Source organism: Anabrus simplex, chromosome 6 (assembly GCF_040414725.1).
Source record: "Anabrus simplex isolate iqAnaSimp1 chromosome 6, ASM4041472v1, whole genome shotgun sequence".
NCBI classification, from domain to species: Eukaryota; Metazoa; Arthropoda; class Insecta; order Orthoptera; family Tettigoniidae; genus Anabrus; species Anabrus simplex.
This window is the reverse complement of record NC_090270.1, coordinates 79318301-79332594: the sequence shown is the minus strand read 5'-3', so window position 1 is coordinate 79332594 and position 14294 is coordinate 79318301. Positions and strand designations below refer to the sequence as shown.

General features: G+C 37.2%; 1 protein-coding gene across 3 annotated transcripts in view; it reads right to left on the bottom strand.

Moving 5' to 3' along the window:
• Window positions 1-758: 758 nt before the first annotated feature.
• Window positions 759-14294, bottom strand: part of Gcn5 (Gcn5 acetyltransferase) — a 122567-nt gene continuing 109031 nt past the window's right edge. For all 3 annotated transcript variants that reach the window (XM_068228053.1, XM_067149040.2, XM_067149041.2), the window contains 2 exons: window positions 7563-7653; window positions 759-1181 (listed from right to left, as the gene is read on the bottom strand). In XM_068228053.1, coding sequence (XP_068084154.1) covers window positions 988-1181; window positions 7563-7653 — 285 coding nt within the window. In that variant the 3' untranslated portion in view covers window positions 759-987. The remainder of the gene's footprint in view (window positions 1182-7562; window positions 7654-14294) is intronic.

Here is a 14294-nt window from a genome sequence, read left to right as displayed (position 1 = left end):
TACAGAGCAACAGACCAAACATAAGAATTCATTAAGCTTTTACATAAGATGAGGGACATTGTTTTCTGACACAGAAGGGACTGTTTATCTGTGAAGGCTTGCTTTGCTATTCATATTTTTATTTCAGTGTGACACTGAAGTTTTTCTATTATGATCTGGCCAAGGTATTTGAAGTGTGCTACTTGTTGTACAGGTCCACCACTGATAATCACGTGCAGTGGATGTGGGTTCCTACTAAACATCATTACTTTTGTTTTATTAATATTCATCAATAATATGTTACGGAACATAATGTGATCTATTATGTGAAATAGTGAGGCTTTATTATATTTAAAAAGTATTTTAATTCTAATCAAGTCTGATTTACTAACTTCCTGCATATACTTCATACCCCGACTTCTAGCTCTAACATTCAGGGAAAAAAAAAAAAAAGGACACTGTAAATACCGTAGTCATTTGATTTCCCAGTAGTCATCTAAACAGGAAAACCTATCTTCGTTGCAGGTTGAGGAGGTCTCTGGAATATCAGAAGGTAAAGGGTTTAATTGCTGTAACCTCAACACTATGTAAGATAGCTGTAAATGTTGTCACACTTGACCATAGAAAGAAAAATGGCACTCATTTCTATTTTAGACAACGAACCCCACTACTTTGGTAGTGGAACTCTTGATGGTAAATTTCTTGATTCCTGACAAGGTATCTGAATCCACAAACTAATAACACTGGAAAGGTCACAAGATTCAGAATGAACAATAATAAATCATTAACAAACCACTCGCATCGTTTAATGATGGGTACATATACATAAAGTTTACTCAAAATATTTGTCTTTGGTCAAGTGAAGCAAGAAGAGAAGACAGTTTATGGAGTTACTAACTCACAATAAATACTAATACGTTGGAATGTTGGTCCCCTCTCAAACTTCACGAATCACTAAACTAGACATCACATTACACAAACATTAATTTGAAAATTATTCACTTCCTTTCATTTGTCCCACAATCCCAATTCTTTCATTCGTGTCTGGAAGTATTTTTCTAGCGCATTTGCACACCGATAGTATTCTGTGTCAGGACTGTTATAAAGGCGGCAATTAGTAAAGATGCGTGTCATGTCTGCAATGAATAAACGGCGCGTAGTGTAGTATCTAGCTTTAAGGCGTTCTCCCATGGTTTTCAAATCTGAAAAACAAAAGAAATCAGTATTCAAACAATGGAAAATAGCATTTAAAATGTACATAAATTAATAATTATAACATCACCACGTTAAACAGCACCTGAACTTCTGCGAGACAAAATTTTGACACCCTGGCATTTCTTAAAATTGACAGCACTTCATGGGATGTTCAAATAAACAAACATTATTATTTAAAACACTTTTTTTTTTTTTTGCAATTTGCTTTACGTCGCACCGACACAGATAGGTCTTATGGCGACGATGGGACAGGAAGTGGCTAGGAGTGGGAAGGAAGCGACTGTGGCCTTAATTAAGGTACTGCCCCAGCATTTGCCTGGCGTGAAAATGGGAAACCACGGAAAACCATCTTCAGGGCTGCCGACAGTGGGGTTTGAACCCACTATCTCCTGCATACTAGATACTGGCCGCACTTAAGCAACTGCAGCTATCGAGCTCGGTTTAAAAATACTTAAGCTCTGTAAGTCTTTAGGTTTCTTCAAGGTTTTTTAATATTTGCAATCGATGAAATTAAATTATGGTTTCCTTCTAGGAACCTTATTTTTTAACATTATTATTGTGCATGTTGAGTCCTGAGGTTGAAAATGAACCGTTTTAGTGCGTGAAATGTTTGTGTGATGACGGATATGGTGTTTTACATAAAATGCTACAATTTAAAGAAAATGAAATAACAAAGCAGGCTATTAGCCATATGGAACCGACGGTGAGCTGGATAGCCCAATTCATGAAGAGGAAGTGAAAACGGTAGGGGAGCGTATTCGGCTATCAATGGAATCCTACAAACAATCCTGACTGTAATGATTTGTTTCAGTAATTTTTAATACGGAAACACTGTAGTCTTCTTACACATAGCCGTGTGCTATACCCTGGTCGTGGATCATGTCTGTTACAACAAACTAATAAATGTCTGAGGTATTTTCAAGCGTCAACTTCACACTGCAATTACTCGGGATCGACTTAATTTATTACATTGTAATAAATGCCATTATAATATCTTTTTTCCTGCTTTGATTTATGCAAAGGATAATAGGGGGTTTTCATTTAAAAATATGCCAAGTTTGTATTGAAAATTATACTTCCATGCATTTTTTTTAATTAACTAATTTCATGAGCCACTCTTTAAACATCCTGTCTGTGAAAGTTGTTTTTCAAATTCTTTGTTGTTTAAGAAATATTGCCAGCAGAAATGTTATATGACTCACCCTGTATATAATTAGTGAAAAATACCAAAGAATGAACAGTTGGCTGTTGAAGAAATGGCAACAGAAAGCCAAGGAATAACTGTGTACAGTGAAACCTCTTTAGTGTGTTCCTCATTAACATGTTTTCCCGCCTGGCACATCGTAAATTCAAAGTCCCAATTCTCACTCTAATAAATCTATATAAAAATATCTCACTTGTCGTGTCACAAATTTTTCGCTATTACCACTTGGTATGATCATATTTTTCCTTGCCTGAAAATGTTTGTTATCCCTTGTGAAAGAAACATGATTTCCAACTCTGGTCCGAGCCGTTGCCAAAGTTTTGTGATTACGGGAAAGGGGCTTGAATTCCTGAACTTCACAGGATAAGCTGCACCTTGGGCAGCAAGCGATTAGCCTAAGAAATGTTGAGTTTTGCTTGCCGGTTAGCATCGAAATTGCTGAATAACACAGTGTGCTTGTATTTTGCATTCCATTCAGAAGTTAAAAATTTATTTTGTGTTGAGTGGTACAGAGTTGTGTAGTGAATATTTGTCGAGTGATAGCCTAAATCTGGATTATGAATATAATCATGTGAAGTTGATTAGTGTGGTGCACATTTGTCCAAAACAGCCTAGTTATGGATACGGAAAAGTCTTTAAATTCCTTACTAATGAAGACAAAATTAAAATCTGTCAGAAAGTGGACTGGCATTTTCATCTTTAAAAGTGCAGAGGTTGTGAATGCTGAAACTCGCACCTTCGAGTTTCGAATCTATTATTTGAATTGGTCGAAGTTTTGTCAGATTCAAAATGGCGGCCAGTGTCATTCCTTGCAGTCGCACATGGTCAAGTGTACCGTAACCTCCAATCCATTGTCTAAGAGTGTGACCTACCTGGCGAGTTGGCCGTGTGGTTAGAGGTGATATAGATGTTGATTCCCATAGGGAATCTGAAATATTTGTCCTGAATGAGCAAATTTATAATACCAATATAAATGGTCCGTTATTGGACATTATAAATTTTCCAGCTAGCTCATTCCTGGTTGCCAGCGTTTCGCCCTCGTGTGCTAGGGTGGGCTCATCAGTTGGTACCTAGCACACCTACCAATACGCTGGCTAGTGCATACCGTGGAGGCCACTGCGTAGGCTAACAGGAGCCACCGGCAGTGCCAATGCACTAAGAGACTTTGTCTCATCACTAAAAATTGATGCCTGCTTGGCCATCAGATGATATAGATGTTGATTCCCATAGGGAATCTGAAATATTTGTCCTGAATGAGCAAATTTATAATACCAATATAAATGGTCCGTTATTGGACATTATAAATTTTCCAGCTAGCTCATTCCTGGTTGCCAGCGTTTCGCCCTCGTGTGCTAGGGTGGGCTCATCAGTTGGTACCTAGCACACCTACCAATACGCTGGCTAGTGCATACCGTGGAGGCCACTGCGTAGGCTAACAGGAGCCACCGGCAGTGCCAATGCACTAAGAGACTTTGTCTCATCACTAAAAATTGATGCCTGCTTGGCCATCAGATGATATAGATGTTGATTCCCATAGGGAATCTGAAATATTTGTCCTGAATGAGCAAATTTATAATAGTGGATAGTTTTTATACGTATATTCAGTTGAACGTTTTCTCGTTTAACACATTCTTTTTACTTGTCCCCTGCAGAAATGTATTGATGATATTTTAGTGTATACAGATTAGACAAGGCCAACATTCTGGTGGGATGATGAAGTGAGGAGAGAGTATTCGGCTACCAACGGATTCTGAAAACAATCTACAAACAAAATCAAGATTTTGGGAATAATTTGGAATGGCTTGGTCATCAGGTAGGGAAACCTTTCTGAACTAATTGTTTTTATTCTTCTACTACTTCTTAGTGCCTTATCCAGTGCGGATCTCGGCAATCATCATGGTGATGTTACCTTTTGATACGGCAGCCCTAAAGAGCTCCATTCCTTTCTGGACTGTAATATAGAATCTTAGAAAGGGAGGGGAAAAAGGAAATGAATGCAGAATCTTAGCAAGGGAGGAAAAATGGAAATGAATAGTGTATTGGATAAGAGGCAAGTTCTCAGATGAAACTACAGTATGTTTACATGATCTCTTTTCAGACAACTTTGCTCTAAGAGAGTGAAAACAAGATGGATTCAGGATATGTGATCCATAAGTTAAAGTAAATGACGTAAAAGTACACATTTATTTATTTATTTATTTAGCATATGGTATTACATATCAGAAACTAATCCAAATATGTACAGTGGAAACAATGGTAAGAGCATATGTTGGTGTGGTCAAACTGAGGCGAAAGAAGGAAGATAGTTTAACTATGAGTATAATGGACTCGGAGGGTGAGAAGAAGGGGGGGAACCATGGTGACAATAGTTAGACTCAAGTTTTTAATTATTTAATGATAAGAGGTGTGGAACTAATTGAGACCTCAGAGCTACATAGTTACAAAAACCGTAGAGATTTGTGGAGGCACTTAGTTAATTTACAGAAGCTTGCAGACTGAACACTGAAAAGCACAACAGTCTATAATGGAGATGTATGTATGTATGTATGTATGTATGTATGTATGTATGTATGTATGTATGTATGTTCTTGCTCCAAAGGTGAATACTGTGACAACTTGAACAACAAAATTGTACAATTTTGGAAGGCATGGAGAAAACTTACATCAGTATCAGCACTATTGTTTGTCAACAAGGCCAGTGAATTCTACTATTTCCAACTTAATTCCCAGATAGTTTATGCCTAATTTTAACATGGATATGTTTTTTTGGATGACATAGTGATCTGGTGAGTCAACAATACAGAAGTGCAAATCCAACTAGAGGCTTTAATACTGAGGAATATGGTGTAAAAATCAGCGTGGAGAAGAACAAAACAGGATGATGACAAGAAGAGAAAGAGAAGGAAAAGGAATCGTTAGTATCAGGGGACAAAACAAGGTTGTTGAATGCTTCAAATATTTGGAAAGTGAAGTAATGCAAGATGCAAGGTTGTATAAGGAGATCAGCAGAAGGGTACAAATGGGAAATACGTTCTACCAGAATATAAGGAACTTGGTGTGGAACAGAGAAGTTCCTATGAAATGTAAAGAGAGAATGTACAAGATATACTATACCTCTATATTAATGTATGTGTATCAGAGATTTGGACACTGACAGCAAGAGATGAGAGTAAAATTCAGGCCAGTGACATGAAGTTCCTGGGGAGTATGGTAGGGAAGACGAGGAGAGGGAGGGAGGTGAGAGAGAGAGAGAGAAATTTTGAGGTCAGAAAAGAAATAGGAGTAGAAAAATGAGTGACAGGATGGAGGAGGGAAGGATACCAGAACAAGTGGTGGAGGCTAAGATAGAGGGAAAGAGGGCAAGAGGGAGGCCCTCTGTCAAGAATAGTATAAGAAAGAAAAGACTGGAATGGAATACAATTACTGAGGAGGAATGGTGGAAGGGGAGGCAACGGTGGAGAAGTACCATCAACACTCGAACCTGACAGGAGCTGAAAAAGGGAGTCTATCTCAAATTAACATCACCAACTTCCCGACACAATTGTAACCATGGCAACTAGTGTTCATTAATACATACAAAGTGAGTAGCGTCACTTCTCACTGTGTGCTTCCTTCCTGTAACTAAGAGCTTGAGACAATCTTGTATCAAGTGAACCCTGTTCAACTCCTCGGTCTAGAATTAAGATCCCTGAACTGGCTGGAAGAAAACCAGGGCCTTGGAACAAGAGACAGGAAAGCTAGGTACCTTTACACCGCAGGGCTGGATGATGATAATAAATAATAATAATTGTATCAGATTTATATCTGAGGTATGCAGATGACACTGTCATCTTGGCTGACAGTACTAAAGATCTTCAAACATTAGGTAGACAGAATCGTAGCAGAAGAGGATAAATTTGGACTTCAAAAAAATTAACACCGACAAGACACAGGTGATGGTCATTACTAGAAATCATAACACACACATTCTTAAGAATATTTATGGGGAATAAGTTGAACAAGTGCAGAAATTTAAGTACCCTGGCAGCTGGATTACTGAAGACTTGGACATGGATTTATAGATTTGTGTACAAATATAAATGGCTCGTGCTAGCTTTCTGAAAATGAGGAATCTACTGTGTGACAGAAGTCTCATCTTGGAGACACACAGCAACTTTGTCAGATGCTATGTATATTCAGTGCTTTTGTATGGGTCTGAAACATGGACTCTGAAAAGTAATACCATACCTAATATCTATAAATTGCCTACGAGACGTGGGTTTTCCGAAGGATGTTACGGATCTCGCTGACTGACTACGCCTCCAATGCAGTCGTACCCAGGTACATGTGAATTGGTGTGTACAATCTATGAAAGAAAAACAGCCTACCATGGGCATATTATGAGGAATAAAAATTACAACCTGCAGTACTAAATCTGATCATGCAGGGTAAAATTGATGGACGTAGAGATTGTGGTCGAAGGAATTTACGGCTGAGGAACTTACAGGACTGGACAGGACTAGATTCGAGTAGACTGATGAGGACAGCCAAACAATGTGCAGCCTTTGCTGTGATTGTGGCCAGCAGCAGCAGCAGCAGTAGTCAGTCTATTCGAATCTAGTCCTGTCCAGTCCCATAAGTTCCTTCGACTGCGATCTCTACACAGCAAGAAGAAGAAGAAGAAGAAGAAGAAGAAGAAGAAGAAGAAGAAGAAGAAGAAGAAGAAGAAGAAGAAGATTTACGAGGTCTAGAATGTCTTCACTTTTCTAACAATTCATGAAGCTTACCATTCTTATGTGGATACACTAATTTTTCTTTCGATTTATCGGAACTCTTTTATCTCCCCTCTGGGTGGAGTCAAATGATGCATGGTCTGTATCCCCTGCATGTTGCAAGAGGCTACTAAGAGGGGAACAACCAAAGAATCTGTACTCTCTCTCTCTCTCTCGACATCAAAGCCCCAAAACATATATCCATGATTCTATGCTTTTCCATGCAGTAGAGAAAATGTTTTTTTAAAAATCCAAATACACCATAATTATTTTATTGCCTTAAGGAATACTACAGATAAGAAACTTTCTTATAATATACAAAAATTTACAGAAAAATTCCATAAAACAGAAAATACAGCACTGCCACAAATGAAGTGTTTTTCTGCAAAAGTATAGTGAATATTCCTACTTACCCATAGGATACTTTATGTGGTCATAATAGTCCGGTACTTCATTTTTGTCAACTGGTTTCAGGAAAGGCCATGCAGTACTGTGATTCTTTATCTAAAAACAGATGAGCATGTTGCATTAAGCCTTTGTTGTTATAATAATAATAATAATAATAATAATAATAATAATAATAATAATAATAATAATAATAATAATAATAATTTATTTATTTATTTATTTATTTATTTATTTATTTATTTACAGAGTTTACGCCCACATTGGAGCACTTAAATCAGACTACAACAAATTTGTCTTCCTTCTCCCAAAAAGTCTTGAGTCTGGTTGACCTGGCTGCCCTCTCCGCATCCGTTATAACATATTGTTTCCTCTGTACAGTGGTCAGAGGAAGCCTGATGCATTTATTATTATTATTAATAAAATAATAATAATAATAATAATAATAATAATAATAATAATAATAAAAATACCAATACCACTACCATCACCACCTCTCTAAAAAGCATTTCCCAGACATGCCTGAACATCACACACCCAAGCAAATTCCATCGTCAAATGTCTCAAGAAAATGCTAAGTACAAGAGGTAATAACAATTAATGTTGTTGCATTTAAAAGCACAATTCAGCACATCTGGAAGAGAACTAAGGGCAATAGCTATTATCAAGGATCAGTAGTGGCGAGTAGGGGGGGAGGGAGAAAACATTACATTTGTATTCCATTTTAGCTGTCTGAAACAAGGAATTATGGGAATTATTAAAACAAGCAATTTGTACAAGCCCTGTTGTCTTATCAGGTAATTATTTCCTTTATTTTCTTTAATTAAAAAAGGATTACTGGAAATAAGCATAAAATGTTGTTCGTCACGGCTAACCAATATGCATAGCGCCAGAGCAAGTAGTGGACACTTTGCATGTGCTGTAATGGAGGGTAGCAGGGGTAAATGTCTTTGCCAAGGTCATGGACACTGAGGTATGATTCACCCGCTTGCCGTGCACATTCGTCAGTCTGGCAGTCTCTTTAGAGTGTGTTAATTTCTTAGTGTGTAATTAAATGCTAAATGATTTTTAATTGTATAATCATGCTACACTTCTATTTAATTGCAATATATGTGTAATTATTGTTCCTTTGGTGAAAGTTTTATTGTATGATATTGAATCAAAATCTCACAAAACTATCATCGCACTTAAGTTGGTAGGCTGTCAACCTTTATCTCTGTGTCGAAATTCACCCAGTGACCATTCTGTAGGTTTTTCTTCAGTTTTTATATATAATTCTGTCACCACTACTGTCAAGGATCCTACTGTACCAAATATTAAAAACTTACTTCACACTCTTTGATCAATGTTGAATGGAGAGGGAGTTTAGAGGAAGACCTAAAAAAAAAATTAATTCACAATATCTCTCTTAATATTACTAAAAAGCAGATCAGCTTGTTTTATACAACTACTGATACAGTGTTCATAGTTGTGGGACTTCCAGTTTTACATAGAATCCGAACCACAGGGGCATGACTTTTAATTTCAAAAATCCTTCATGTATTGTCCAAGATTTGAATGGCAGCTGCGTTGTGATAAGAAAGTAATAATTCCATTTGGGCATCATGACCCCTTTAATATTAGTCCTGGGGAAAAGGTGGTATAAAACATCATTTTTGTATATTATTAGTGATTTAAACCCATTTGGGAGCGCTTATGACTAGTTCTTTTTGAATGCTCGCTTTCATTCCCAATACCTCTTCAGTCCTGCTATTAGTTAATCGTTTCTTTCCTGTGAAAGAGGTTTGCGATATGTAACATCCTTTGGTAGAGGAGACAACGATGACACCTTTTACATAAAAAAAAAAAAAAACCAAACAAACAAAAACAGATAACAAAGATATTTATGATTTTTGATTGATGGTTTCTCTTCTCAAGTGCTTTATAATTTGCAGGTATAAATGAGAGCTACTGCATTTGATTTTTGAATTCCCTAGGTTATAAAAAGAGCACATTGGTGTTGAATAGGTGGAGAAGGGAGGCTTCAATGTGCCTGCATCCTCTCTGCTTCTTCTTTCCTTTTTACACAGTCTCCTTGGCAACCGTTGGCAAGAGGAGCCATGAGGTAGAAAAGATACCTTATAATATACTTGATGTACTCTGTATTGCAGATTTAACCATTAATTAACCATTACTTGGCTGACCAAGTCTACTCTAGAATTTACAATAGAATTACTGAATGGGCTTGAATAATCATACAAACCCAGATTATTCTGCAAGTTCATTATGGAAAAGTTCCCCCTGAAAGAAAGATTAATGTTAACTGTTTTGAATTCCTGAGAGAAAGTACCTAGGATTACTTCTAGATGAAGCAATTAATGAATAAAAAATTGACCAACACCCAGTAAGATAACTCGTCAATGATGGATTTGACAGCTAATCTATACACCACCACCACCATCATCATCTTGAATACAGTAGCTTCCAGCCCCTCTTTGTTGTTGCTTTAATCTAGTCCTCCCCTATTTTCTTCACCTGCTCCTCCACTTCTTTTCCTTGGTCTCCTCCTTTCACTCCTATCTCATACATCTTCCTGGGTATTGACGTCTCCATTCTCTTCATGTGTCCATATCATCTTAGCCTTGATTCCTCTATGCTACACTGCAACAGATCCACTTGTACTAGTTCTCTCACCCCCTCATTTCTTATCCATTTTTGTCACTCCTATTTTACTTCTCAAAATTTAATCTCACTGGTCTGGGCCCTGCTTTTCTTCCCCTCATTTATGAAGAATATGTCGCTATTGAAATATACAGGGTGTAAAAATAAGGTACCGGTACAGCTAAATTTTCAGGACAAATTCCTCACACATAGAAGAAGTCCATAAAACATATTGTATGTATGCCTACCTTCTAGTCCTGTGTCCTGATACAGGGTCGGGGATGAGGTGAGATAAAATTATACGGCATGCTTTTATGGCTCGATGTCCCTCCTGACACCAACCTCAGTTGAGGAGCTAATGAAGATGAAATAAATGATGGTATTGGGTAAGGAGATGAAAGAAATTGGCTGTGGCATATGAATAGGATCTGTCCCAGCATTTGCCTGGATGTGAAAATGGGAAACCACAGAAACCATTCTCAGGACAGCTGATGGTGGGGTTCAATCTACTCGTCTCCTGAATGGAGAACTTGGTTCCATAGCCATAGGACGTTAATATGCGTGGCCACTCCGCTCGATCTGATGTACTGTATATATGCAAATAATTCCGCACCCTAATTTTGGTAAGGGAAATTTTGAAAAAAGAAGACTCTTGGTAATTACAGTAGAAGTCCACAATAGCGAATATGGCATATAATGAGAACCCATTACAACGACAGTTTTTGTCTGTCCCTTCAAAATTCCTATATAAAACCGCGTATTATCCTTTGGTTACAGCGAGAGCCCTATCACTGACGCATCCGTTATTACGAGCGATTAAACGTGCACAATTTTTTCTGTTACCGATATTTATGCACTTAGAGATCATCTCTGGTGTCATTTCTTCACTATGTCCACTAGCTAGCTCTCTTATCGACATTCAAAGCCAAAGTCGGAGTCGATTAATATACCCGTCGACTGCTGTTCCATAAAGAAAAATGGAAATGAAAGAGGTGTACATGTTTTAGTAATAAATACATAAAGAACGTGTCTGATTGCAGTTGTTAACTTGTTAAAAGTAAAGGCTGAAGTGAACGATCGGTTAATTTTAATGCTAAATACTGCAATTAATTAAGAATGGGGTACACCTCAAGATATGGCGGAGTGCATAATTGATTTCAGAGGTTAGTTCATATTTTCTCGCATCTGGTTAAATTTCGGAAAGGCTATTATCATGTAAATTTATAGAGAAGGTTAGCACTTCTCTACTGGCACTTGAAATGTGTTTTCATGATACATATAGTACGGTTAAGTTAGGTGACGCTGTTTGAATAAGAAAAGTGAAACGTTTACCACATAATGCGATCAATCATCTTCGGTACAGTGTCGTTTTCTCGCTATGTGTACTTGCGGGTTCTCTCGTCGACATTCAAATGCGATGTTGAAATTGATCAATAATAATTGTCAACTGGTGTTCCGTAAAGAAAATCAGAAATGAAAGAGGATAACATGTTGTCGCAATAAATACGTAAATAATGAGGTCGAAAGCAGTTGTTAACTTGTTAGAAATAAAGGCTAAGTAAACAATCGCTTAATTTTAATACTCTACACTGAAATTAAGTAATAAAGCAATACACCTCAAGACATGGCAGAGTGCATCACTGATTTCCGAAATTAGATTATATTTTATTGCGTCTGGTCAAGTTTCGGTAAGGCTATTCCCATGTAAATTTATAGCGGGAAGGTTATCACTTTTCTACTGGCGCTTGATATATGTTTTATGATAGATATACAGTTAGGTTAGGTGATGTTGTTTGAATAAGAAAACTGAAGCATTTGCCACAAAATGCGCCCTTCAGTATCGTTTTCTAGCTGTGTACAGTTGCAAGCGCTCTCATTGACATTCGAAGGCGATCTCACTTAGTTTACAAAAGGAGTACATATATTGTTCCACCTATTCAATTCAATCAGTACCATGTTATGTGGTTAATTAGACATAGAAAATCTGAATATTATGGGGACATGTTTCGCCCTTCTTATTGGGCACCATCAGCCATATTAATTGAATCTTAAAACAAACATTGTTCTTGACATTTATAATTTGTAAAAATTGAACTGTGATTTCTTATGATATTAACTTTACAGAATAGCAGTTATAAAATAGCGTATTTACCCGAATAATCCTCGCTGTCGAATAATGCTCGCACCCTCATTTTAAGAAGGCTCATTTTGAAAAAAATGAAATGAACTAAAATTCCTTCCATTGAAAGAGTAATGTAGGCATAAACAAATATTTCTATCACTCCGCGATGTCCACGTGGTCTTTACGCAAATATCACTGCTATGAAATATATTTTCCATGAAAATGAGCAAGTAAGCCTACTTGCGCGACAGGTATTTCATTAATCTGAACTTGCAATAGGCTCGTTTCCCTGTAGATGGGAAGATTCGTTGTCTCTTGCATCACTAGAATCCACTCCTAAATTACTTACAAGTTCGTGGAGTTGGCTTTTATCTTAGTTTAATGCTACGTAATCCAAGATCAGTTAAGTTTGTATTCGCCAACAACATTATCTTGGATAACGAGTATTATCTCGGATCAAAAATGAGAGTGATGATTTGTAATTCGAAGGCGATGTCAGAGTCGATCGGAGTCGATTAGTAATACCCGTCAACTGCTGTTCTGTAAAGAAAATTAGAAATAAAAGAGAACATGTTTCCGTAAAAAATATGTAAATAACATGGTCAATAGCAGTTGCTAACTTGTTAGAAATAAAGGCTAAGTAAATGATCACTTAATTTTAATACTCTACACTGAAATTAAGTAAGAATGCAATACACCTCAAGATATGGCAGAGAGCCATCACTGATTTCAGATGTCAGTTTATATTTTCTTGCGTGTGGTTAAATTTCAGAAAGACTATTCCCATGTAAATTTATAGGGAAAATGTTGTCATTTCTCTACCGGTGCTTGGAATATGTTTTCATGACATGAAGTACGGTTAAGTTAGGTTAGGTGATGCTGTTTTGAGTAAGAAAACTAAACATTTGTCACAAAATGCGATCGATCATCTTCAGTACGGTATTGTACACTTACGAGCTCTCTTTTTGACATTCGACAGCGATGTCGGAGTCTATTAGTAATACCCGTTGATTGCTGTTCTCTAAAAAGAAAATTCAAAATGAAAGAGGACAACACATTTTCGGGCACCTTTTCCTCTTTTCTTCCTCCAATACTTTCTTGGCCAAATTCTTTGCCTCCACATATTTTCTTCTACTTTTTTCAGTTTTATATGTTTTCCATGCTTTCCATTGCATTTTCTTTTCCTTCACTTTACTCTCTACCCTGTTATTCCACCAGTGTGTCTCTTTGTCTTTCACATTTCCTGACGTTCTACCACATACCTTTTCTGCACATCCAACCAGTGCTTCCTTAAATCTTTTCCATTCATCTTCAACATTCCACATCTCTGTCCTGGGTACCAAAGGTATTATTTCCCTTTTACATTTTTCTTGTATGCTTTTCTCCTTCAACTTCCATACCTTAATATTTTTCTCTCTTCTTAATGGGGGTTTTTCAATCTTTCCCACTTTCAGTTTTCCTATCACAACTCTATGATCTCCACCAAAGACTTCTGCAGACATGGCTGTAACATCTAAGAGGTTCTTCCGGTGTTCTTTCTCGATTATTATATAATCAATCATGGTCTTTGTTCGTCTGTCTCCCCAACCATACCTTGTAATCTTCTTACTGTTCTTCCTAAACCAGGTGTTTCCAATAATCATTTGGTTCCTCACGCAAAAATCCACCAACAACTCACCTTCTGGATTTAGATTTCCATATCCAAAGGGTCCTACATCATCTTCCTGTCCTTGTCTTTCCATTCCAACTTGTACATTTAGATCTCCCGTGCCGTAGTTTACCTCTGATTCGGTACAAACCCAAAACAGCCCCTGTAAACTCCCTAGTCCTTTTAGTTTATAAAAATAATTTGCAGCTTAGTTTCTTCCGCTTTTTATCTTGAACTTAAATACTGAATTTCACAAATATATGTGCCACCGTTTTCCCATGATGGTGTTGAGCAGAGCCGTTCGATATGGCAATCATGTTGCCATAAGAG